This window comes from Nelumbo nucifera, chromosome 2 (genome assembly GCF_055504915.1).
Source record: "Nelumbo nucifera cultivar China Antique chromosome 2, China Antique-T2T, whole genome shotgun sequence".
Lineage (NCBI taxonomy): Eukaryota > Viridiplantae > Streptophyta > Magnoliopsida > Proteales > Nelumbonaceae > Nelumbo > Nelumbo nucifera.
Genome location: NC_142650.1, coordinates 9,164,706 through 9,192,040, shown reverse-complemented (window position 1 = coordinate 9,192,040; position 27,335 = coordinate 9,164,706). Strand labels below are relative to the sequence as shown.

General features: G+C 37.5%; 1 protein-coding gene across 2 annotated transcripts; it reads right to left on the bottom strand.

Moving 5' to 3' along the window:
• Window positions 1-350: 350 nt before the first annotated feature.
• Window positions 351-27,038, bottom strand: LOC104594891 (phosphoinositide phospholipase C 2-like). 2 transcript variants are annotated; one of them, XM_010255431.3, is made up of 9 exons: window positions 26,396-27,038; window positions 14,295-14,491; window positions 8,739-8,874; window positions 8,404-8,634; window positions 8,069-8,298; window positions 3,687-3,804; window positions 2,670-2,822; window positions 2,471-2,557; window positions 351-824 (listed from the first exon to the last, which is right to left on the bottom strand). In XM_010255431.3, exons 1-9 carry the CDS (start codon window positions 26,711-26,713, stop codon window positions 531-533), a joined length of 1,764 nt encoding a protein of 587 aa, XP_010253733.1. In that variant the 5' UTR covers window positions 26,714-27,038; the 3' UTR covers window positions 351-530. The 2 variants fall into 2 exon arrangements, with proteins under 2 accessions (XP_010253733.1, XP_010253735.1); XM_010255433.3 differs by having other exon boundaries at window positions 8,069-8,295; window positions 26,396-27,019.
• Between the last annotated feature and the right edge of the window lie 297 nt (window positions 27,039-27,335).

Here is a 27,335-nt window from a genome sequence, read left to right as displayed (position 1 = left end):
AACCATATAGTCTATATTAATAATGAAAAAGGATTAAAAAACATATCTAGATTCCCTGCGTTTTGTTGCTATGCACGCACTTTACACAATCAACAAATGGCTACTTAGATTGCACGGTATAATCAACATAAATGCCATATTTCCTGCAACTTTTTGTTGGTACCACGTATATCCAGCAATTAATAGAGATTGAAATGTGCAGACTAAAAATATTTAACATACGGTGGCTTACCCCACCAGGAAGGCAAATAGAAGTAGAGAGAAACTTCAATACCTAAAAAACTTGAAAAATGAATAATGAAGGAATTGATGATGATTTTAGATGGCAAGTATTTATTAGAATGAACCGGTGATCGAAAAGAATTTATTGGAATGAAAAAGGCAAAGTAATATAGACACCCAACTGTAGAACAAGCCTTCTTATATAATTCAGGACAATGAACTGAGACATCATAATAAGATTACAAATCAAGTCTGATCCACTGCATGCAAACACATACATATTCACACACACACAAAGAGAGATAAAATCAAATGAAATCAAAACGCATAAGAAGCTTTACAGATTTGTACTGCTCCCCTTTGCGGTTATGCAGAGGGACTGCTCTGATCCCTGTCCTCAATTCTGATACAGGCAGACAAGTTTGGCCTCCAAAGTCATCCTTTTCAGACATGTCATACTCGTGAACTTCAATGCGAAGTAAAGCCATCTCAGGAACTGTCAATGGAAATGTAAATTCCTCATCCCAAACTGGCGTCCAGTTATCCTCAATTATCTTTGTTTTTTTCATTACTGAATCAGCTGGAACTCCAGCGATCCCGACCTGCAGGATGCTAGATCAGTCACCATGCTTTCCTCTCTCACTACCAGAACTATATCTTAACAAAAATGGGAAGGAATAAACTACCTTCCTCTAGTAACTTATAGTAGATAGACAATATTACCCTGCCGCCTACTTTAACACACAAAACAAGGTATAAAGTATCGATACACCCGATACACATGAATAGGCATATTGGGTGTTTCAATACAACAAAACATCCTTTTTCTTACTTTATTTTTTCCAAAATTGGTCTGCCTTCCCCCTGAAAATGCTGAAATTCCCATACCCTATTTATTTCCTGGATTGGAGCCCCACTGATATATCGGGTGTATAGTATCAAAATTTTGAACCTTGTTACAAAATACCCCCCCACACACTTACTTAACATAGAGAATCTCTCTCTAACAGAATCCTTTTTTTTAAGCCTCTCTACCAGAATCCTTTTTGGCAATACAGGATATTGAGCAAATCATGATACACCACATCAGCCTGATGTGTGGAACCCCTTTAATCTGCTTGCCTGAGTATAAATGGTGGGGTTCCTTTTTGTTTGCTTGAATAGGTCCCTTCATCTTGTTATGGTAGTATGTGAATACATGGTCTATTTGTTATGCGTATATGTAGACACATGTACTTTATGTGTGATTATGTGTGAGCACGTGCATGTATGTCACTCAACTAAAGGAGAATTTGAAACAAATATGTGAATAGGAGGGAAGCCAAAGACCCCAAGCACTACTATGAATAGGAAGGGACCTGCCTTGTAATGGTTCTTGAAGATAGAGAGTTATACCATGTCAAAAATGATCATAAAAGGATGCTTCTAATGAGATTGTAGTCAGAGGAAGCATGGTGGGCACTCCCGGAAATATTCAAATTGTTCTAATTATATGTGTCACAGAAATTGATTCAGAGTTAGTCTTATCCCAGGAAATATAGACCCAAGGTCAATTGCAATGGGTCCTATCACCTAATGTGATCATATCTGCAACATACGATTGGTTGGGTTTGTGCTTGTGACTGGTAGTTCAGATTTCTAATAAACCAAGTTAACCCTTGTAAAGCTCAACTCTTTCTTTTCTTCTCTTCTCATCAAGTTTGTCTTCAGCCTTGAACTTTCTCTCATCTCTCTTCTTCTCCTTCTATGTTCTTTTATTTTATTAACAACTAGAGAATGGCCACTCTGTACCAAGTGCGGGGCCAGTGTTTTGATAAATTTTGTTTGACACCATTATTTATGTTATAATTTTTCGATACATAGATTCGTTATTTAATTTATGAGATTAAGTAAACAATAACCCACTTTATGGATCCAACATCATTTGAATGATTTTTTTTAGTGGACGTAACTACTTACTACCTTTTTGAAAGTGGAGGTAACTACCATTTGAAGCTCATACAGTTTTTTGAGAGAACGAGTAGACACATCTGAAAAAGAATGCTTCTATTTATAAGTGGAAATAACGACTATTTTGATACTTTTCTTGAAAAAATATGATGCCACTTGTTTGAAGGAGAAGCCCTCTGGTCATGTATTATAAATATCTTAGATAATAGATCACAGATTATTTCAAATTCAAACTGAAGCAAAAGATCCAAGACCATGCATATCTAGTTGAAATCATTTTTTAATGATATAATCTTACCCTAGTATAGAAGTCTGGTGGAGAATATGCATCAAAATGTGTACGCTTGAAATCATAATTCCATCCTTCCCCCATGTATACTCTAACCTGTATAGAAACGTGAAAAACCAAAGTCAAGATGACTCAGCTAAGAAATAGACCAGCAATCCAAAAAAGGGTAACAAGACCAGATACAGTCAAAAGTTTAAGCAAAGATAACCTTCAAAGTTTTCTTCGTTTGTGATTTTGCCTTGGGGTCAAAAACCTTATTATGTGGACCAGCATTCAGTAGAAAATCAGGTTTTTTCACATAACCACATCCTCCATTGGCCCTAAACATTCCGTGCATCAACCAGAGGGATCTGCCATATCCCTGTCAAGGAAAACTCTAAAGATTATATTCAACAGATGCAAATTACAAGAAACCGTTCTTCCTGAGTGGGAAAAAAACATTATGGGGTGACTGATTAGCAACTATATCATATTATGAGCAAGCATATGGCTTGTTGCCATGAACCCTATTTCTTTTTTTTTTTTTTTTTTTTTTTGAGAAAGGACTTAATTTGGCTAAGTACATAGTTTCTTCAGCAGAATGGCAAAACAGGATTTGTTTAGATGGCACCAGATAATTGGGAACAAGGCTTTGTAGAGTGGAACTGAGGTATTTTCTTGATATTGGTGATCGCACACTGTTTCTACGGCAGATGCTTTACTAGAGAAGCATGGCTATTGCTATTACCAAAAAAAGAAACCCATGCAGCAGTAACCATATCTTGCAACAGGTAGCACGCCATAGTGGATGATCCTGGGGCATGCAAAAATGGTTTTGCGCATAAAACCATCATATGTCATTAGATTATGTGTGAACCTCAACTTTTATTCCAGAAGAGAGGATGCCAATTTGCAGTTCCATGGCCCTAGGTACCAAACAAATGTGATACCTCACCATCTATTGTCATGGATCTCAAGACAATGGATAAATCATTATCAATTCTTTAATTGATTAGTACAGAATTTCAGCTCACATACAACTAAGTGCAATAAAGGGAAATGAGCCTGATTAGCCATGACAATGATCATGCCTAATTGATTTAATTTTGCATGCAATCAGTTGCTTTTCACGAAGCATCTCATAATGCAATTAGGTTACATAGATAGCAAAAGTAAAATTGTTAAACAGTAAGAACATGATAGAAACTTAAGAATCCCAATTTAGATACAAAGAGGGAAGCCGAACCTGCATGTTAAGAGCAACCATTTGAGCTCCATACATCCACCCAAGTAATGGGTTGTAATTTGATGAGTCAACGCGTATACCCTTTGGGTATACCCTCAATAGATTCCGCTGAGTGAATCTACAACAACACTTGGCAAGGGTTTATGCAATGCTTAAGATGGTAAAGAAACAGATCATGTTGTATAGAAATTGAAACACAACTTTCATTGGAAAATAAATAGGAAGAAAACTAAACTCTGAAGCATGTGTCAGGATAGACCATTAGGTAACCGTGTGGCATAAGCATGCAACTGATGCACATTCAAGGGAACAAGGGGCCACCATTAGAAGAGCCAAATTTCTTTTTCTCTTTTTCATTTCTGTCTGTCTTATCCAAGGAGATTTCCAAGACCAGAATATATCGATTGGATAATTGTAACAATGAATTTTATGGAAACATTTCTTCATCATTAGATGAAAAGCATCAAGCTTTCCTTTGATGATATTTGGAGGAATTGGGGAATAGTGGCAACAAACTCTTCAAAAAAGGAAAAGCTTCTTTCCCTTTGGTCGCCCCCTGAAGAAGGCTTCATAAAACAAAATTTTGATGGGCGTTGTCAGGGCAACCCAGGTCCATCAGGAGTAAGGGGAGTGTTCAGAAATAAAGATAGACATGTTGATTTATTCTTGGGACCACCTGGTGTCAGGGACTCCATTGGAGCTGAATTTCTTGCTGCATTCCAAGAGGTACAAATAGCAAGAGACTTTAACTTTGATAGATCATTGAAGGGGATTCTAAGCTAGTGGTAGGATGGTTAAAGGACTTGGAGAAAGTAATATAGGCTAATAGTGATGAAATTAAGAGGTTAAAGTGTCTTACTAGCAAAATGACTTTAAGAATTCAATCAGAAAGAAGATTGGCTAATGGGATGGCAGATACACTAGCCAAAGGAGTTAATGGGGATCACTTGTATTGGGTTTAGTTGTAATTATAGAGTGTGAGAGGTTGCACCTTGTAGAGATGTAGAGCAATAATTAGTGCTGTTATATTGTTGTTATTTTATTTATTGTGGTCCCCACTGCTGCTGTTAGTTCCTACTTTATATTTGTTGTTAGGCTGCTGCTGTTAGCAATGTTAGTTTTGTTAGTTATTTGCTTATGTAAGAAGTAGGGGCATTAATGTAATTGCTGAGTAGGGTGGCAACTAAAGCCATCACTCTTTCTCTTCTCTCTTCTCTCTTCTCTTCTTCCTCTCTTCTTCCTTTCTTCTTTTCTGGTATTTTTTCTCATTGAATTACATCAAGAATTGGACTGATTACAGTCCTGATTTGCCAACTTGGTATCAGAGCCAATCTAAGGTATCTCATGTGTGTCTAATCCAGCCGGCCACATGAGAACCTCCTAGGGCTGAAAGCTTAGAAAGATCTGTCCATCGGCTGATTCTTGGAGGTTACCAGAAAGGTTTAGCAGTTGTCTAAGAGCTTGTAGAGGCTTGGAGAGTGTTTGGTAATCAGGAAGAATCAGAGAGGAACAAGAAAGATCAAGATTAGGGTTCAGACTGAGATTGGAAGTGGCGATCAGTTTTTTTCTGGGTAAGTTTCTATCTTTCCTTGAGGTCGACACCAGTCAGAGATAGAGTAGACCAATCTAGGAGTGGCTGAGTTTTCCTCTATTTTGTCAGAGTTTTCTCTAGGGTTTGCTCTTAACCCTACGATCAGACCTGACTGTGACCTATTTAGAAGGTGCAGCTTAGAATAGTTCCTGTTCTCTCAAAGCTTTCTCTAGGGTTTTACTTGTTTAGTAGGGACTGAGATCGGTCCTAGTCTAGATGAGAGTTTCAACAAGAAAACCAGAGAATGAAATAGGGAGAAAGATGGAAGAGAGAAAAGAGAGAGAGAGGAACAAAGAGAAAGAATTTCAGAGAAAGAGTAGGATCAGTCACTTGCCACCCCACTCAATATTAAAGATTTAAAAGTTGCACACTTACAAAATTGCCCCTGCTAACATAACATGTCAGCAACTAAAAGAATAACGGAAATAACTAACTAACACTACTAACATGCTAACAGCTGACACAAATGATATTACTGCCCTATAACTCTATACTCCCCCTCAAGTTGGGAGTAGATATCAATCATCCCCAACTTGTGTAAGTTTGTCTCCAGCTTGCTCTTTGGAACTGCCTTAGTGAAGAGATTAGCGGGCTGCATATCAGAGGCAATATGTGGAAGACACACTTCTTGAGAAGCAACTTTCTCTTTGATAAAGTGTAGATCCACTTTGATATGTTTAGTTTTGTCATGTTGAATCAGGTTATGGGCAACATTAATAGCAACTTGATTATCACAATACAACATCAGGAGCTTCTCATAAGCAATACCCAGTTCTTCAAATAGAGATCTCAACCATAAGATATCAGCCACCCCATTAGCCATAGATCTGTGTTCAGCTTTAGCACTAGAACAAGCAACATCATTCTATTTTTTACTTCTCCAAGAGACGAGATTTCCTCCTATAAAGGCACAATACCCGAATGTGGATCTCTTGTCATGAATGCACCCAACCCAATCAACATTTGTGTAGATTTCTATTTTCATGTGACCATTTTCCTTGAAAAGTATACCTCTACCTGGACATCTCTTTAGATAAACAAGGATCCTCTCAACTGCAAGAAGGTGAGTGGTTCTAGGGGAATGTATGTACTGACTAACAACACTGACAACATAAGAAATGTCCGGTCGTGTGAGGTAAAAATAAAGAAGCTTCCCAACCAATCGTTGAAACATAACCTTGTATTCAAGGGGCTCTCCCTCTTCTGCACTTATCCTATGGTTTCTTTCAATAGGTCTGTCAACATGTTTAACACCTAGTTTTCCAGTTTCTTCTAGAAAATTGAGAACATACTTCCTTTAGGAAACAAAAATCCCATGTTTGGACCGTGCTACCTCAATTCCTAAGAAATATCTTAGTTCTCCCAAATCTTCTAGAGGAAATTGGGAAGCTAGGTGTTAAACCTGCTGACACACTCATTGAACAAAACCACAAGATAAGAACCGAAGGTGGAGAGCCCCTTGAAGACAAGGTTATGTTTCAGAGGTTGGTTGGGAAACCGCTTTATCTTTGCCTCACCCAACCAGACATTTCTTATGCGGTCAAAATGTAGTTAGCCAGTACATACATTCCCCCAAAACCACTCACCTTCTTGTAGTTGAGAGGATCCTTGCTTACCTAAAGAGATGTCCAGGCAGAGGCATACTCTTCAAAAATAATGGTCACATGAAGATAGAAGTCTACACGAATTCTGATTGGGCTGGGTTTGTTGATGATAGGAGGGCTACTTCTGGGTATTGTGCCTTTGTAGGAGGCAACCTTGTCTCTTGGATGAGTAAGAAACAAAATGTTGTAGCACATTCTAGTACTGAAGCAGAAGATCTATAGTACATGGTGTGGCTGAAGTATTATGATTGAGGTCCCTGTTCGAGGAACTAGAAATTGCTTATGAGAAGCCCTTGATGCTATATTGTGATAATCAGGCTGCTAATAACATTGCCCACAATCCGATACAGCATGACAGAACTAAACATATTGAGGTGAACCGACACTTTATCAGAGAGAGAGTTGCCTTTCAAGAAGTGTGTCTTCCATATATTGCATCCGATATGCAGCTTGTCGATCTCTTCACCAAGGCAACTACAAGGACCAAGTTGGAAACAGATTTATGCAAGTTGATAATGATAAACATCTATCCCAACTTGAGGGGGAGTGTAGAGATGTAGAGCAATAATTAGTGTTGTTATATTGTTGTTATTTTATTTATTGTGGTCCCCACTACTGCTGTTAATTAGTTCCTACTTTATATTTGTTGTTAGGTTGCTGCTGTTAGCAATGTTAGTTTTGTTAGTTATTTTCTTATGTAAGAAGTAGGGGCATTAATGTAATTGCTGTCTTATATTTTGGTGTTATTATAAATAGCTGAGTGGGGTGGCAACTAAAGCCATCACTCTTTCTCTTATCTCTTCTCTTCTCTCCTCTCTTCTTCCTTTCTTCTTCTTTTCTGGTATTTTTTCTCATTGAATTGCATCAAGAATTGGACTGATTACAGTCCTGATTTGCCAACTCACCTCAGCATCAACTTTCATGTGTATAACCTCTTGAAGGTGAACTTTACATTGTGCACCATATATTCATCAGCATTTCCCAGGCAGGACATCCTTATGTTCTACCAAGACTGGCATCTTACATTCCACAATAGACTTACTGGTAAAGGAGAAATGTCAAAGCTATCTAAAAGTATTCTTGGAAAATATCCAAAGTTAGGCTGAAATGTAAAACTGGCCAGCTTGATGTCACAAAAGACTTCCAAAGATCTTGTGCAAAATATTCTTGTTGAAAATCTGGCTCACCTGATAACTTCAGCTCCACGAGTTAAAACAGCCTTTTCAAGCTGTTGCTCGCTCAAACTAAGACGTCTGACTTTGTTGGGTTCCATCCTTAACAAGCCAGCTAATCCACCCTTGAGTTTGCCAGCATGAATTGCAATTAAACGCCTATATTCAGGAGCTGTATTCTGCTGTAATTTGTGATCACCATCATCAACATCTTCCTCATTGTCTCCCTCATCTGAATCATTCTGCTGGAAAATGGAAAGCAGGCAATTAAATAAACATCACAACATCACCAACATAGTGAATCATTATAGTAATACAATAAATTATAATTCACATACACTCACACACACCTTGTCAATATCTTGAAGTCCAACTTTAAGGTCATTGACTTCATTCCCCCAGTTTTCTTCATCAGCAGAGTCCTTCTGTGAATCACTTTCCTTTTCCTTGGCTTGAAGGTACTCTTTCGGTGGTTTTGTAGAGATGACAATTCGTTGCTTCAATGATTCTGGTGAGGGGAATTCCTCTAGACCTTCTGACCCAGGGGTAAAAAGTGCATCTCGAAATGTTTGTGTGAGCATCTACAAGGATATCATTTATATTCACAAAAAGATGGTAAAATTTCCAAAACCATAAGGTGATTAAATTGCATACTTTAAAAAAATGAAAGAAGACAGATATTCACCTGAGCTACTTTAGCCTGAAGATCTGGAGTAAGATGATCTTCTAGAGTTATGACCACAGGGAATATAGATTTATAAAAGGCATGCTCCTTGATAGACCTCAAACATTTTATGAGTTCCACCGGGGTTGTCAATGTCCTATATGATGAAAGCCATATCACTTAAAAAGAGAAATGAGGATGAAAGGAAATATTAGCTCGAGAAAAGTTGGCAAACAAAAGAATATTGCTTGTAGTTAAAGATTTGTCATCCTTAGATGACATAATCTTTTGTTATGAATATGACAATCTATTCTTTAGCAAATAAATTTAGAAGGTCATGGGGCCTGTTGTTTAAAGTTTTTATCCAACAACATCATAACAATTGGTCACTTATTTTTATCAGTAACTGTGGAATAATGGAAACTTTATTATTATTAGATCTACTTGTAAAATCTGATCAGATTAGAGTTTTCAAATACAATAAAATAGAGAAGAAAGCTGAAGAAAAACAGTAGTAGAAGAAAAGAACAGAAGAACAAGAGAAGAAAGAATGAATGTAAGGAGAATCTGTCTATGGCAGTGCAATCAGCTCTATTCTTTATTATTTATGTGGTGTGTAAAATTACAAGAATATCCTGCCGCCTACTAATGTGGTGTGTAAGAACCAGAAATATAAAATATGCTTTGTCAGAACATGATAAGAAAGAGAAATAAACTTCTCAACACTCCCCTTCAAGCTAAGCATAGATGTTAATCATACCCAGCTTCCTTATATAGTGCTACAACTTAGATTTAGGAACTTCTTTGGTGAATATCTACTAGTTGCTCTTCTAAAGCTATGAATGGAAGGCAAACATTCCCAGAGGCTACTTTTTCCTGTAAAAAGTGCCGGTCAACTTCAATGTACTTTTCTATAATGTTGGATTGGGTTATAACCAATATTAATAGCTGCCTGGTTCTCATAATACAATGCCATGGGTTTATCATAATCAACTCCTAGTTCACCAAGAAGATGCCTAACCCATAGAATCTTAGACACCTTGAGCCATGGCTCTATATCTGGCTTCTGCACAAGAACAACCAATTACAGATTGTTTCTTATTCCTCCAAGAAACTAGATAGCTCAATCAACATTTGGATAAGACTCGATCCTCATGTGCCCATTATTAGAAAACACGATCCCTCTACCAGGATTACCCTTCAAATAGCATAAAATATTCTCTATAGCTGATATGTAAACATCCTTGGGAGCATTCACAATTTGGCTGATGACACTAGCAATATGAAATGTTTGGTCATGTTATTAATAAATATAATGATCTACCACCTAATCTTTGAAACATTTCCTTGTCAATAAGTAACTTCCCATCTATAGCAGACAAGCAGTGAATAGGATCAATTGGGGTATCCACAGGTTTCACACCTAGTTTCCAAGCCCGCATCCAGCCACAAATTGAGAATCTCTTCCTTACATGTATGTTACATGGGGAGATGTTCCCAATGTGCGGCTGGATTCCCATGCTTTCACAGTGTGTGTAGAGTTTTTGCTTGCAGGGAATCATGACACCTAGTTTCCATGTCTCCTTGAGTAAATCCAAAACATACTTGCATTGGGAAATGAAGATACCTTCTTTGGATCCTGGTATCTCAATACCCAGAAAATAACGCAACTCACCTAGGTCCTTAATTTCAAACTCAATGCTGAAGAATTGCTTAAGTCTATCAATCTCAGGAAAATCATTGCTTGTCACTACAATGTCCTCCACATAGATGATAAGGGTAGTAAGAAAAGATCTATTTTTCTTCATAAAAATGTATGATCAGATTGAACATGCTCATAGCCCAATCTCACCATTGCTCTCTAAATCTATCAACCAAGAAGGCTTGAGGGGACTACTTAAAACCATATAAAGATTTTTTTTTTAAGTTTACATACCTACCTTGTTCAACTGTCCCATAGAAGCCAAGAGGAATGGTTATGTAGACTTTTTTTTTATCAGCAAAGAAATTTTTATTAATATATTTAGAAAATTCAGAGAAGAATTCAGTTAATAGGCCATCCCACCAGCCCAAAAGTACATCAAATTACAAATTTTCCCAAAACAAACTAGGCCTGTCAACTCCTTGCTTTTCCAAAACATCTGCCAACTCACTTGTAGTCCTTATCCAGCTGAAGGTAGAATTGAACCTCTTTGCTAGGATACCAATTTCCCTGAAAGCATGTCTGTATTTCCAAGGAGCTGAATTGAAATTCTTGGCCCATGAGATGAGCAACTATGAATCTCCTTCAATACCATTTCCCTTACTCCGAGCTGTACTGCAAATCTCAATCCTTGTAAGAGAGCCAGAATTTCAGCCTGGACTGAATCTCCAAAACTAATTGGTCCTGAAAACAGGGCCACCACCAGTCCTTGATGGTTTCTAGAAACTCCTATTCTTGCCCTTCCTGGATTACCCAACAAGCTACCATCAAAATTCAACTTTAGCTTATTTATAGCTGGAGGTTTCCAATCCATTATTACACTTTTTGAAGGTTTAACTATTTGTGCCACTTCAGTCTGGGATCTTATTATGTCATTTGTTGAGATTTCTCGAAAAAGGTCCAAAATTTTTACCCAATGTTCAGTTCTTACTATTGTGGCTTCAATCAAATCCTCCTTTGATTTGCTCCTCATTAAAAATTCTCTCATTTCTTTCTTCCCATACAGTCCACATGAATGCTACTCTTGCTGCCCTCCACAAACCTACCACATCTTGTGGGGGAACCCATTTGTAACCAAAGAGAGAACAGAAGTCTTTCCAAATACAAGACACAAAGGAACATGAGATTAATAAATGAGGAAGGGTCTCACCACTTCCTTGAAAGGGATACACACATTAGGAGAGAGGCACTTATTTGGCCTTATTTTCTATAGCAAGTCACAGGTGTTGATCTTCCCCAGGAACACTTCCAACACAAAGATTGCACTTTAGGAGGGATAGGTTTGCACCGGATTTCTTTTATTGGGAAGTTCACCCCCAAAGGATTTGACAAGACAAGAAGGTTAAAAAAGGAAGCATATGAGAATAGGCCATCAGGCGAGGGGAACCATATGAGAATAGGCCATCCAAGAAAAAAATTGCAGCTTTTATTGTAAGAGAACAAGGAAGTCACACTCACTGTCTCTCAGACCTCTCCTGAAGCCAAAGTCCCAATTCAACCCAAGTTTACATGAATGGTCATGTACACTTCTTCTGAGAGATTATCATTCAAGAAAGCATTTTGAGATCTAATTGATACAGAAGCCAAGAGTAAGAAGTAATGAGAGAGCAGAGCCCAAATTGAATTCATCCTGAAGCCAAAGTCCCAATTCAACCCAAGTTTACATGAATGGTCATGTACACTTCTTCTGAGAGATTATCATTCAAGAAAGCATTTTGAGATCTAATTGATACAGAAGCCAAGAGTAAGAAGTAATGAGAGAGCAGAGCCCAAATTGAATTCATCTTGGCAATTGAAGCAAAGGTCTCAAGATGGTCAACACCACAAGTCTGTGTAATCCTCCATTTTTCCCATCTTGCACTAAATCTATGGCAACATCCTCCTCAGTCTCTCCCTTGTTATGAATTATTGAACCACGGAGAAATTGAGGAGGATGAAAATAAAACTAGATCTAAGAAGACTCTAAGGAGGCCCAAATTACAAACATTGTCAGCTACTAATGCAACTACCAAAAGATGTAGCTATTGTTAAGGTGTAACAAGCAGGGTCAATGCATAGCCTTGTTGTACAGTTCACCAAGCAGTCCCTAAACTACTTAAGTTTAGGGAAGAAGGGGCTAAGTTCTAGCAGTATCGAAACCACTAGGGTCTGAAAAGTCTGATAGAAACCAAGGCTGAGATCCTCTAATTCTTGTGAAAGAAAACAGAGAAGTGTAGGAAAAATAACTAAACTGTCTTTATTTCTTCCAGAAAAAAAAAGAAAAAAAAAAACTGCCTTACAATCTGTTCTATCTGTCTTTAATAGACCTTGCCATACATAGACCTAGAAGACTTCTAGGCTGAAAATAACTCTTATGATAAGAAACCTAAATTGACAAATAACTCTCAGAAAACTTCTAAACTGAAAATAACTCTTTGATAAGAATCCTAAACTGACAAATAACTCTTATAATAAGAATCCTAAGTTGGCACACACAAAGGGTCTGTTCAAAAATAAAACCAAAGATAGCATAGGGCCAACTTGGTTGAACTAATAGGGATGCCTTAGGGCTAGCACCCTTCAAGAATACACCTTATCCACCTTGGGGTGTTCTATTAAAAAAATTGGCGTGTGGCCTGATCAGGGTCTGATGGAGGTTGGATGGACTGCAATTGATTATTTTGGGGCAGCACAGGTTGATGCTCTGCATCAGCTACTGTCTCATACTCCAAATTGACCTTGATGGCTGCCAAATGTGATTTCTTATCTTTACTTCCAAATATGTTTGTCCAAACTTCCACATGGCAAACAACTATAGAGTTCCATTGAGACACTCTGTATGACCTTTGTAAATAAGGTTTAGTCATAGAAAAGAAGTAGATTATTAACTCAAATGCCACCTATCAGTTCATCACTTGCTAGTTACTTGAGAGTTCTTTCTGTTTTGAGTGCTGGATTTGGAAGTTTGAGAGGAAAATATGAAATGTTGAAAGCAAAGAAGCAACCTTTAGGTTCCAAGAGCCACCTTCTCATCCTCATCAACTCCTGGGTGTCATCAACTGATGAAATTAGAAGGATTTTATTCCACAAATTGATGGCAAGCCTGCATGAAATTCCCCAGTCATCCCCTAGTGAAACACCACAAAAAGTAGTTCTGTCTTTCCCTCAATGGGAGTTTGCAGTTCAATAGTAGCTCAAGATGCAAGCCAAGGTCCAGCAAGTATTAGAGGGATTCTACTTATGACAGAATTTTCTGTCAGAACCAGTTCATGAGAATGGACAAGAAGAGAACAAACACTGTTTGGGTGTGTCCAAAAGTGACATTCCACACACTGGAAAATAGATTTATATTAAATTAGTAAAAGGACCATTCTGTCCTCAAGATACAAATAATGTACAAAAGAATAAAAAAAGAATCTAGTGTACAAGAGGCACAATATAAGGGTGCTCAAAGGACAAAAAAAACCCTCTAGCTCACATTGTCTCTACATTTTCTGGGTGTTCTGTAACTGTAAGCCACCAGGGACATTGATTCCATTGGACTAAATTAATTAGGAACTAAGAGGGTCTTCATTTACTTTTGTACATTACCTCATGTACTCACTTTTCCCATACAGTTTCTATAATAACAAGTAGAAATACTATTTTCTCTAAAAAAAAAGTCCAGCTTCATGGAAGAGAATCATTTCTTTGGAGGTTGGGATAGTTCTAAGACACTCGTCTACCATATGTCAAATTTTATGCACCACTGGTTGCTAAAAGTTAGAGAATCTTCGAAGGGAGTTATTTGGACTCATGGACTCCAAATGATGTTTAAGGTAGTATCTCATGGAGATCACAACTTGGATTAAATACAAGATTATTTATACAAATTAGTTTGCACATTAAATATATACCTTCCATGAAGAACATCCACATTATCCTTTGTGGAATTTGGCCATATATCTAGTTCGATTACTCTAACACATCTCTGCAGTGCCTTTATTATGGGAACATCACTACAATCACTGCTAAGTTGATTCCCAGTTAAATAGGAATTGTGCCCTGTGTATATGAAATAATGGGACAATGGGGCTGTCATATCATGATGCACCTGGAAAAGAAGGCATACTGTTATTAACCAAAAAAGGGACAAAGATCATTATTTTTCAAACCATTGTAGAACAGTATAATCCACAGTTTATGAAATCAGTAATATGAGAGAAGAACTCAAGAATAAACTTGGATAATGCATGGTTTGAGTGAACTGCAAACAGAAAGGTATGTATTTTGATGCATAACAGGATAAGTGAGACAACTGAAATAAGCTGAACACAAGAAATAGAGATCAAGAATAAAAAAAACGGTAAATTTCAATTTATGTCCTGCAAGATAGGGGGAACAAAGAAAAAGAGAAATTCCATGAAGATCCATGCAGCATACAAAATAGAAAACTGATAATTTCATGAATGAATACCTGATAACCCTCTTAGGGTTGTTCCTTTTTTCAGCCTCAGCTTCGTGTAGTCCACTATGCAACCTAATCCTGTTTTTGTAAGATGGATAGGTCAAGTGACAGGAAAGGACATTCAGAAGGATGGTGCAGTCACTTGCACTAGGACCACATTGGACAACTGACCTATATCATCATCTTTCATGAGATTAAACACGGTCCATTGCCTTTATTATTTCAAAACAAGAGGTTGGCGCTCATTAGGGTATCAAGCCTAACCTCTTCTGTTAGGTGAACTCTAAGATCTGCTAGCATACTTGCAGACTTGCTATTTAAAGGGGGGTTAAATGGAGTCTTTGTATTGGGGTTCTGCACGAGGGGATAGTATGCATGTAATATGAAGACTACCTGTTGGGGTGCTGGCTTCCCTCAGCCTAGGATGCACTTCTTGTATTTTTATCCATTCTTCAAGTAACTTGTTAGAGCTAGCCAAATAGGGGTAGATTAGTCATTTTATTTCTGTTAAGTTATGTGCTTATGTGGCAGTTTTAATAGAGACTTCCTGTCCCATACTTAAGTGGGGGGCAGTTTAGTCTTTGTACAACTAATTAGAGGCTAATTCATATTAGGGTTGACTGATAGGGTTTATGCTATCAGATTCGACTGTTCTTCTTCTTCTTTCTCCCTTACTCTCTACTGGTTCGAACTACTTAAACACAGCTGTCAAAACATAACTAATAATATATGCATTGATCTGTTTCTGAAAAAATTACAAAAGAGCATATGGATAGAACTATTTTTTTTGTAAGACACCATTCATCATAGTGAAGGGAAGGGAGATCCATCATATGAATGGCCGAACCGTGCAGGGTGGCTGGGCGAAATTTCAAAATTTTCTTTCTCCCTTCCGAGAATCTTATTCCCTGTTTTAGAAAAACTACATTTTTCAAGGTTCGTTCTTGAAACAAACCGAACTAGATCTGTAACCAAAATAAAGGGAGGGATATACCTGATACGGAATCCACAAATGTAGCTCCCAACGTAGGTGTTCACGCCCAAAGAGGTCACCAAATCCTACCTCCACTGAAGATGGCACAGCTTGAGATGAAGCAGGATTAGAAAAGCAGTTCTTTAGCAAGAACTGCAATCCTTCAACAATGATCACGCAAGGGAGTGTGAGCACAACTTCAGATCTGATTTATCTAGCAAAAATCAGAATCAAGATCAAATCTTAATCAATCCAAGACTCTGGAAATCGAACAGGGTAGGTCTAACAGAACAGAGGAAAGAACTGGATTCAGCAAAAGTGTTTAACAAAAGGAATTTGCCCTCTATTTATAACCATTCAAGATCAGCTTCCTAATCCTATTAGGAAAGAGTTCTTTGATCCAAATCTTTATTTGGATCTGAACTCTTAAGTGGATAAGACTTATCTTATCCTCTTGCTGATCCATATCCAGATCTAAACCCAGATTCACCCATATTATTTAATCTCATTAACCCAGTTCGAAATGGGCTTTAGGCCCATTAAGCTATCAGGCTCACTTCCCTTTTAATTTGCTGGCTAGCTTGGCTCTCTTTGTATGGCGTGGGACCCTAACATTGACTCCACAAAAGCCATATGAGTTTAGCCTAGCCTCTGTTACAAGGACTGGCCGAATTCACTGTTGAACACAATGAACCCCTGAGCCCATCAATATGGGCTCTTAGCAGACCCAACATTTACACTAAATGGTCCTTGGGTCCATCCAACTTATGAAGGCCCAAGGACTATGGACTTAAATGAGATTAGCCCATCAGGTACATAAGCCCTAAATGGTCTTACACTTAACCTCTCAGCCCATAATGATTAAACACTGTCCGACAAGAGATGACCTCTCCCTCGGCTGCAAGGTACAATGTCGCACTCTTTACTCAGGAAGGATCCCGGGAATTAAAACCTTTTGCAAACATTTTCATAAAACATAATATGTATATCTATATGTAAATATATTTTGCAAAACAAATCTCAAACACATTTGAAATCAACTACCTGCAGTTTAAGTTTCCATCAGAGAGTGCTATTCCCGATCATTCACTTTGTCCGACAAAGGGGTTGATTTTATCACTATGATCACCCACTCAAGTGAATTCTCAGACTGCCCCAACATACCCAAGTTTTGACCCCCGCTAAGGATCTCACTAGTTGGCATATCAAAGACAGCCCAATCCAATACCTAGTGCAGTACCATAATCGAGTCTAGGGGTTAGGTGTAACTTTCCAGTTTTGCCCATCTGTCTCCAAGGTCCAGGGCATAACTGGAAAATGGTCAAGTTTTGAGTTTTAAACAAACCCACACCACATGTACTTCGGGTCTCACCCTGGCAGTTGAGACAAACTACCCCAATCGACTTGGCAGCACATTAGTGTCAGTCTTGGCAGGATAAATCTCCACAGGTCTATCCAACGGCTGTGAATATTCTAAACTAACACGAGTCTCATAAGTGTCCAGTTTAAAGGGTATTACACAGAAACACACTAGATATAACATGAATCAATTTATGTACTTTATTCATTTACAATAAATGTCAAAATGTACATCAATCTGATTGGAGCTAAGGGCATACACTGTCTAACACATAGATGTGAGGACCTAATTTTGGGAGTTTACCTGGTTTCAAAGTCACAGAAAAGTTGCAGAGTGCAAAATATAATTTAAAGATGTGGAAGAAATAGGTTTTTGGGGTATAGGAGAAGTTTTTAGAAATGTGCAAGGGCAAATAATTGCTATGTTTTCAGGACCAATCAGTTTTGGGATTCTACAAGGGATGAGCTCACTGCAGTACTTCATGGATTACAGCCGGCAAGAGAAATGAATATCACAAATTTAGTTATTGAATGTGACTCTAAAGATGTGACTGGATGGTTAAAAAGTAATGAGAAAGCTTTGGAGTAATAGAAATGAATTGAAGCAAATCGATTGGTTGATAAGAAGCTTAATCATAAAGATAGAATGGGTGCAAAGATCTGCAAATGGGGTAGCAGATCTGGCTAAGCAAGGGGTCAACAGGACTCATTTGTACTGGGCTAGATTGTAATTCATGTAAGACTATTTGAGGTAGGGTAGTAATCGCTACCCTACCTAAGGCTCACTGTAGTACTTCATGGATTACAGCCGACAAGAGAAATGAATATCACAAATTTAGTTATTGAATGTGACTCTAAAGATGTGACTGGATGGTAAATAATGAGAAAGCTTTGGAGTAATAGAAATGAATTGAAGCAAATTGATTGGTTGATAAGAAGCTTAATCATAAAGACAAAATGGGTGCAAAGATCTGCAAATGGGGTAGCAGATCTGGCTAAGCAAGGGGTCAACAGGACTCATTTGTACTGGGCTAGATTGTAATTCATGTAAGACTATTTGAGGTAGGGTAGTAATCGCTACCCTACATAAGGCTGCTTGTACTTTTGCTTTGTGATTTGCATTAATAAAGTGATTCAGTTACTTGTGGGAAAAAAAAAAAAACAAATAGGTTTTGGGGTTGATTAGAGAAACAAAAAGCTTCAACACAGGCAAATTTCAAGGATCGCAATAGAGAAAAACCACAAAACTTAAGGATGAAAAAACACTTTGTTAGCATAGGGGTATTTCTGTCTTTATACCTTGGTTGATGTTGATGATTTGTAGTGTTGTGTTGGAACATGTGCTCTTAACTTAAGTAAGGGCACATAGGTCTTTTCAGTCTTGTTTTAATAATAATATAAATACTTACTGGCCAACTGGGAGAAGTCACGTTGACTCTGTCAGTTCAAACCAGAATTCTCTCTTCTCTCCTCTCTCTCTCTCTTTCTCTATCACCTTTTCTTCTTCTACATAACTGAACTCAGTCAGGCCGAACTCTAAGGCAGACCTGAATTTTAACATGGTATCAGAGCCAGGTTCCGATCCTGGGACCTGTGGGTTATGGGCCCACCACGCTTCCTCGAGGTGTGCAGACTAAGGAAGGCTATATATGGGGTTAAACAGTCTCCTCGAGCATGGTTTGGTAAGTTCAGTGAGGTGGTAAAGAAGTTTGGTATGAAACAGTGCAAAGTTGACCATTCTGTATTTAGTCATGACTCTCCGGGAGGAAAAATACTGTTGGTGGTGTATGTAGATGATATTGTTATTACTGGGAATGATAACATTGGTATTGACAGGCTGAAGACTTATCTGCAGGATCACTTTCAGACAAAGGATCTGGGTAAACTGAAATACTTCTTGGGGATAGAGGTAGCGAGATCCAAGTATGGAACCTATGCCAGAGGAAGTAGGTGCTTGATTTGTTGGAAGAAATAGGCTTGTTGGGTGCCAAACCAGCTGAAACACCCATGGACACAAATACCAAGCTAAGTAGTGATATGGGTGAAGTGTTTGAAGACCCTAGTAGATACCGACGACTTGTGGGCAAACTGAATTACCTAACCATTACCAGACCAGACATCTCATTTGCAGTTAGTGTGGTAAGCCAATTTATGCAAAAACCTCTGATTCCTCATTGGAATGCGGTTCTGAGAATTGTGAAGTATCTAAAAGGGGCTCCGGGTCGCGGTCTGATATACAAGAGTGGGGGAAAACTTGAAATAGAAGGGTATTCTGATGCTGATTGGGCCGGTTCTATGTCTGATAGGCGGTCTACTACAGGCTATTGCACGTTTCTAGGAGGAAACCCGGTGACATGGAAAAGTAAGAAGCAGACGGTTGTGGCAAGAAGCAGTGCAGAAGCAGAATATAGGGCTATGGCGCACACCGCTTGTGAATTAGTGTGGCTAAGGAACCTTCTACAGGAAGTAGGGTACAACATTAACACTCCAATGAAGCTCTATTGTGATAACCAGGCTGCAATTCATATCTCCTCTAATCCAGTGTTTCATGAAAGAACCAAGCACATTGAGGTTGACTGTCACTTTGTAAGGGAGAAGGTGCTGAATGGAGAGCTAGATACTACACATGTTAATACAGGAAATCAGTGGGCTGACTTATTTACAAAAGGCTTGAGTCGGGGAAGAGTGGACTACATATGTAACAAGCTGGGAGTATATGATATATACTCACCAGCTTGAGGGGGAGTGTTAGCGTAGGGGTATTTCTGTCTTTATACCTTGGTTGATGTTGATGATTTGTAGTGTTGTGTTGGAACATGTGCTCTTAACTTAATTAAGGGCACATAGGTCTTTTCAGTCTTGTTTTAATAATAATATAAATACTTACTGGCCGACTGGGAGAAGTCACGTTGACTCTGTCAGTTCAAACCAGAATTCTCTCTTCTCTCTTTCTCTCTCTCTCTCTCTCTATATCACCTTTTCTTCTTCTACATAACTGAACTCAGTCAGGCCGAACTCTAAGGCAGACCTGAATTTTAACACACTTCATAGGAGTCGGCTGAGGTTTGGATATGAGAATATGCTCAAAAAGGAAGAGGCTTTTGAAGACATAAGGATGGAAGTAAATAGATAGGAGAGATGATCCAAATATCCAGGCAAAGAAGAACTCAGTTCTGCACAAAACAAAACAGATAGGTTTTAAAATCTTTTTCTCTATCAAGGCTGCAGCTCCTACATCTTTCTCAACCTAAATTGGGGCCTTTTCATCTTCCACTATCAAATTTGAGAACTATTTGTACTTTTCAAAAGATACTTCTACCAAAATCGTGGCTTCTATGTCTTCCTCTTCACAGGTTCAATGTTGCTTGTGTTTATTATTCTTGTTTTTGATGGATTTTATTGATAGTGAAAAAAGAATGAATACATAGTTATATACAAGCAGTGCCAAGCACCCCAAGACAGGCCAGTTATGCTGCCTGAACCATATAAACAAACATTCTTAACAGTGTAGATTTACATTAAGAAGCCCATTTTTAACATGAAAGAGTTGCTGTATATCACCTCTGCCTTTGTCAAAGTGCCTTCCATTGTGTTGGGAGCCCTAGGTACCCACTGAAAACTCTTCCCAAACTTCTACTTCCCTCATAATTGTTCTGAACTGCCATGTAACCAGGCTATCATTTCTAAGCCAGCTCAGCACCACTTTAGGATCAAATTCCATGAATAGATTTCCAATTCCAATGGATCTTTCCATCCTTACCCAATGAAGTATTGCAATAGCATATGCCCTTGTTGAATTTTCCATAGCCTATGGAGCCTGAAAATAAAGATAGGATGGCCCCTCTTCCATCTTTAAAAATGTTTCTAATGCCAGATGGTCTGGGGTTGCCTACACTAAACCTATCAAAGTTCATCTTTATGAAATTTGGGTGTGGTGGTATCCAAGGAAGGTTTATCTTTGGCCTAGCAGTAGAGGATCCAGATACCCAAAACCACCATCTCCTAATATCTTCCATCAAGAAGGGCTCATAAATCTTCATGGTCTTGATCCAAAATATCACCCTTATTGTTATGCCTTCAATTAACTCACCACTTGGCGTATGCTTGTCTTTAAAGATTTGATTGTTCCTTTCTTCCCAAACAGACCATTTGGCTCAAAAGCAATATCATTTGCAAAATATCTACATGTTTTTTTTTTTTTTTGCAGTTCATTATTAATACATTTAGAGAACTTCAATCTTCATGTTGATTGATATGATTTATGCTTCCATTTTTGTGTTGAGCAATCTGATTTCTGCTTCCATCTTCATAAATATTGTTTCATAGCCATTAATTGCAACAGACATGAACTCAGTTCTGGTACTAATCAAGGTTCAAAGTATCGGAAATGCCAAGTGTATCGAAAAGGCAATTCAAGAGACGTATCGGGATACGCCTTGGATACGCATGCGTATCAGAGAAAAACTAAGATACGCTTGGAAACACTATAAATACTTTAATAAATCATAAAAATACATCAACAGCACTAAATATAAAACCTCAATGAGGTGTATATACATTAAATTAATATATTTTAATGGTTTTATGAAGAACTATATTGTAGCTAATTATAATTTCATTAAAAATCCTATGCTTAACTATAATTTATAAATTATAATTCTTAAGTTTTAATGTTTGATGGGATGGGAAAAACCCAACTCTCCTATCCAACCATAAAGCATGCATTGCCACAACTTCTATGTGAAAATATAATAATAATAATTTATTATTTATTATTTATTATTAATTTCAAAAAATTATAAAAAATAAATAAACATTATATAATATATTCAAAAAATAGTTATTAAAGAAGAAATTTCAATTGCTTTGTGGATATCATAGATCATCCATAGAATTATAATTATTCAATCATTGTGATCAAATGATAAAATATAATTAATTATTTATTTATTTTGTAATTCTAAAAATATAAAAATAAAAAAAAATTATTAAAGAAGAAATTTCAATTGGTCTGTGGATATGATAGATCATATTTAGTCTTTATAGGCAGAGAAAAATTACATTTTCAAAATTTTTGTTAATTTATATTTTCCCAAATATCTTCATGAATTTTCCATAAATCTACTGATAACACCAAAAAAAAATTGTGATTTTGAATGTAAGAAATGTAGATCAACATAAATTTAAACATTTAAGAAAAAAAAGAAATCACAAGATATTATAAAAAATTGAAAAAAGTTACCTATTTTTGTCATATTTTTTTCAAAATTTGAAAAATCTTAAAAAAAAATTAACAATTCACACTTGTTTCTTACAAACTTTTGCAAATCTAGCACTCTAGGAATGAAGTTTGGAGTTTTAGAGTCATTTGGGTGTGAAAGAAGGCTTATTTCGGGGAAAAGAAGCTTGCTTTCCCCCTTTAATTTTTTTTTTTAGTTTTTGGCCATATCTTTTTCGTCGATACGCCCCTAATACGGGTCCAATATGCAAGAAAAAAGACAAAACGTCCGATTTCCATGTCTATCCCATATCTATTTTTCGAAGATAAGATACGCCTCGTATTAGGTGTATCGTATCGAAATTTTAAACCTTGGTACCAATTGTTACAACCTCGGAATTTTGTAACATGAAAAACAAATAAAAATAGAGAAACGGGTAAGAAAGAGTCCACTTTGAGGGGCTGGTCCTACAAATCACTTGAAGGATTATTGACTCCAAATAGAATTCTTTCTTTTCTACCTAAAAGCTATGCAACATCTACAATATATTAGAGAGATTATCAATATTTCTTCTCAATAGCATATCAATATTTATTAATTTTAGAAGAAACGGAAGAGAGGATCCGACCCCATAATTGGGATAAGGCTTAGAATGGAATAGAGGAAATAGAGGAAATTAGGATAAGGATCCGACCCCATGATGATGAAATGGAATAGAGGAAATAGATAATCTTGAGGGTGATGAAACATTATGTGAATCAGAAAGGATTAGAAGATGGCAATTAAATGAGGAATATGATATGATTTTGAAAAGGAAGAGATATGTTGGAGAAAAAATCGAGATGCAAATGGATTAGAGAGAGAGATGGGAAAACAAAATTATTCCATTCTTTGGATAATAGTTAGAGATAAGGGCTATAATGGGCCAGGCCAGGAATTGCACCAATTATAAGGGATATAGGTTGGGTTCGGGCCTATATGGTCTTGGGTCAGGCAGAGCCTAGCTCTGAGCCTATGTCTCTTATGCATAAGATACTACATATACATAATATCTTATATTATATGGCATATAACATACATATAAAATTTATTTTATACATATTATAATGTAAAATATTATATAATATATATTGTAGGTGTCATATTATATACTTATATAAAATATACAATAAAACATAAAATTGCATATACATGTATATATAAATTATGTTAACTTACATGTATATACATATGTGCGGACCAGGCCGGGCTAGAATTTCTGGGCCAGGCTTTGCAGGCCAGATTGAAAATGATCAACTGTAGTTAGAGATCCAAGAACTTTGTGACTAGGTTGGAGATTGATAAATTTGAATTAATTTCACCTTCAGAGATTGATGGCCTTCTTTTTTTGACAAGTAACTGATAACTTCCACTAAGAAAAGCAGCAAACCAATCAAAGTATTCAAGGAAACTCCTAGAGGAAGTGCTTGCCTCACCATCTAACTATCCAAGGCATTTCATCTTGATTCTTCAACCACCACATAACAGTTTGACAATCTTCTACCTCTACATCTTTTACCCCCTTTAGCCTTAGAAGTTTTAATTTCACCTTCAGAGATTGATGGCCTTCTTTTTTTATCAAGTAACTAATAACTTCCACTAAGAAAAGCAACAAACTAATCAAAGTATTCAAGGAAACTCCTAGAGAAAGTGCTTGCCTCACCATCTAACTATCCAAGGTATTTCATCTTGATTCTTCAACCACCATATAACAGTTTGACAATCTCCTACCTCTACATCTTTCACCCCCTTTAGCCTTAGAAATTTTAGACCTTGGATAACTGCCATCAATTTTGCCCTTGGAGAGTTACCATGACCAATTGGGCCTGAAAAGAGTCTTGCATCTCAACTAGCTTGGGCTAAAAATGATAAGAATCTTTCATGAGTATTGATGACTTGATCATTTTAAATCTCCCTAAGAATCAGATTCACCCTAGAAACTGCAAGTTGATGTTCTGGAGAGGCCACAACTACTGATATTTTTGGCATCAAATCTAGAGACCCTTCAAGAAAGAGAAGATTCGAAAAACCATATTTTATTAGGTTTATGGGAACAAAGTCCTAGGACCATATGAATTTTTTATAGATCTTTTATTAGGAACATTGGGAGATGATCAAAGATGATTTGATAAGGGGTTTTCAGGAATTTCATTCAAGGTGAATCATCAATATTGGGGCAAATGCTGCATTCATTGCCTTGATCAACCAGAAGGTGGAACCATAACATCCAAGGGACTTTAGACCAATCAGGCAATCAGTTTAAATTGGGAGTTTCTACAAAGTTATCATTAAGACCTTGTCCATGAGATTGAGAAAGACTCTTAAGTTCCCTATCTCCCTTTGTCAAGGTGCTTTTGTCTAAGAAAGACAAATTACAATCACCAATGAATTCATCCAAGATATGATACGAATCGGGGGTAAAGATTTGTGTGCAAATTTGATATCAAAATTCCTACAACATTTTCAAATGGAGGTCATGGATTAGGAGGTGCCTTAAGACAACATTTGGGAAGTAAGATTGTCAGGTAGGGGTGTAAATAGGATTGATCCAAGATCCGGTCCTACTTTGTTGGATTCAGATCTCCCCTGTTTGGATCTTCAGATCGGATCGGATTCAGATCACCCCTATCCGATCCGAGAAGATCCAATCTGATATATATATATATATATTATTTATTTATATAAATATATTATTTATATTGCATTTTTGTAAATTTGTTATATTGGTTATTTTTTTATAAAAACATGTATATATGATGAAAATAGTTGAATAGATACTTGTATTTTTTTGTTTTTCTCTTTTTAAATTATTATATTTTAATTTTCTTTTAATAATTTATTAATTTTTTTAAGAATTTTAAATCGGATCAAATCATATCCGAAAATCTGACTTCTTCATCAGATTCAGATTCGAATCCATACTTATGAGATCTGATCGGATCTTCGGGTCGGATTCAAATATACCCTGATTCAAATCCGATCTGATCCATTTGCATCCCTATTGCCAGGAGATATTCTGTCATCCTTGGATGTTCTATAGCCTCATAGCCTATGAGTTACCCTAGGAATCCCCCAAGGGAGACACCTCAGATATTTGTCATTTTGGGGTCTTAATCTTGAAAGATTTATTAAAAGATCAGTCTCTCTCTGGGGGTGGGGCATCTTGGAGAGAATCATCAGAAATTTCCTAGAACAGGAAGGAAGGTAGCCTTGGGTGGGTAGACATGCTCTTAGGAACAATTCAAAGTATTAGTGTTCATCCCAATGGATGGGACACTAAACTAGTAGTGAGAGAAACCATGGCATTCTGTGAGGGGGAAGGGGACTTGAGCATGGTGTTAGAGATTCACATAGAAACTGGTGAGTATTTCTGAACTAGTATGAATCTTAGGATCCGTAATCTAATAAAATCATATAAACTTGTTTGCCTTTCTTTTCCTTTTTTTTTTCTAGCATCAAATCTAATTGGTTCCATTTTTTTCCTTATCAAACCAAATAATAAACAACTTGCAACTGGCTTCAATTGAACCAATTTGCAATTTCAGGTAAAGAAACACCACTTAGGTACCATGCTCCAAACACCATGTCACCATATACTAAATTTAAGTTTCACTTGCACTACAGTGGGAAAAGAATAGGTGGCACCATTAAAATCCAATATATTTCTTCTATGTTTCGTTCATGTAGAGGAACCAACAAGACACCTAGAGGGCTTTTGGACCCCTCTGGTTGTGTTCCACCAGGTGCACATGCTCAAATATATAGGTATTTAAGATCCGTCCAAATATAAACAGCAGATAAATGACAACTCAAAACAAACTCAGATCGGCCAACATAAAGAAATGTCATATGGTAGTCCAACTAATATTCACAGTTTTCTCGACGAAAATCTGGTCACCGCTTTCCAGATTCCCGAAAGCCCAAAACAAACTGAAGAACCAAATTAAGAAGTAAAATTACCTCGAGAGAAGGCGAGAGAGGAGGATTGCTATTGCCAAATAGGTAGCGGAAGAAGGCCTCGAGATGGATGCCCCTCCTGAAGATATTAAGATGCTTGAGCTCTCTCAGACTATCAATGATGTTTTCTGCATCCTCCGTGGTTGCATTCTTCTCTCCCTGAATCTCGACCAGGAATTTACAGAGGTGTTCTGCGGTCATGATACCATTTTCCGAGTATGCGTTGAACAGGTCCTTAATCTCCTTCGGAGCTTCAGCTGCTGACTGCTTAAACCTTCGGCGAAAACAAAAGCAAACCCTATAAGTCTGCTTCGACGTCATTTCGTAGGTAAAGAGAAAAGATCGACCGGAATTGCAGGTTGATAGTTTGGTGGCTTTAATTTTAGCCTTGAGAGAGAGAGAGAGAGAGAGAGAGAGAGAGAAGACGACGAAGAAATTGTTGGTTGGCTCTGCTGTTTTGAGGGAAGGGGAGGGAGAGAGGCATATGTATGGGACCCACTACACTTTACATCTCAGCAACGGCTGGCTGCTCCGGCAAACCAAGCATCTATTCTCGTTGTCTCTGCTTCGTAACGGTAGTAGCAGTAAGTAGCAAGCATAGTAGTGAAATGGCGTCAATCATCCTCGACTCAAGGCAGAAGGCATCGACATCCTTCTCATTGAAATTCCCATAATGCAGTTGTCCTTTTCACACGTGCATTGACGAAAAGGCCCTCTTCGGTCATGTCCTTTTCATAGATGTCCTTCGGAGTCCGGCTTCGCTTCGGTCAGGGCAAAGCCCGTTCCAACAGCCTTACGTTGGGAATATTTCCACATACAAAATTTATTTCATGACAGATATTCCCAATGCAACGTTACAAAGTGCTGTTCGAACGGTGCGAGCACCCACTTGCCCCGACAGAAGCCGAATTCCTTCGCGAATCGTAAATCGTGAATCGTCAAT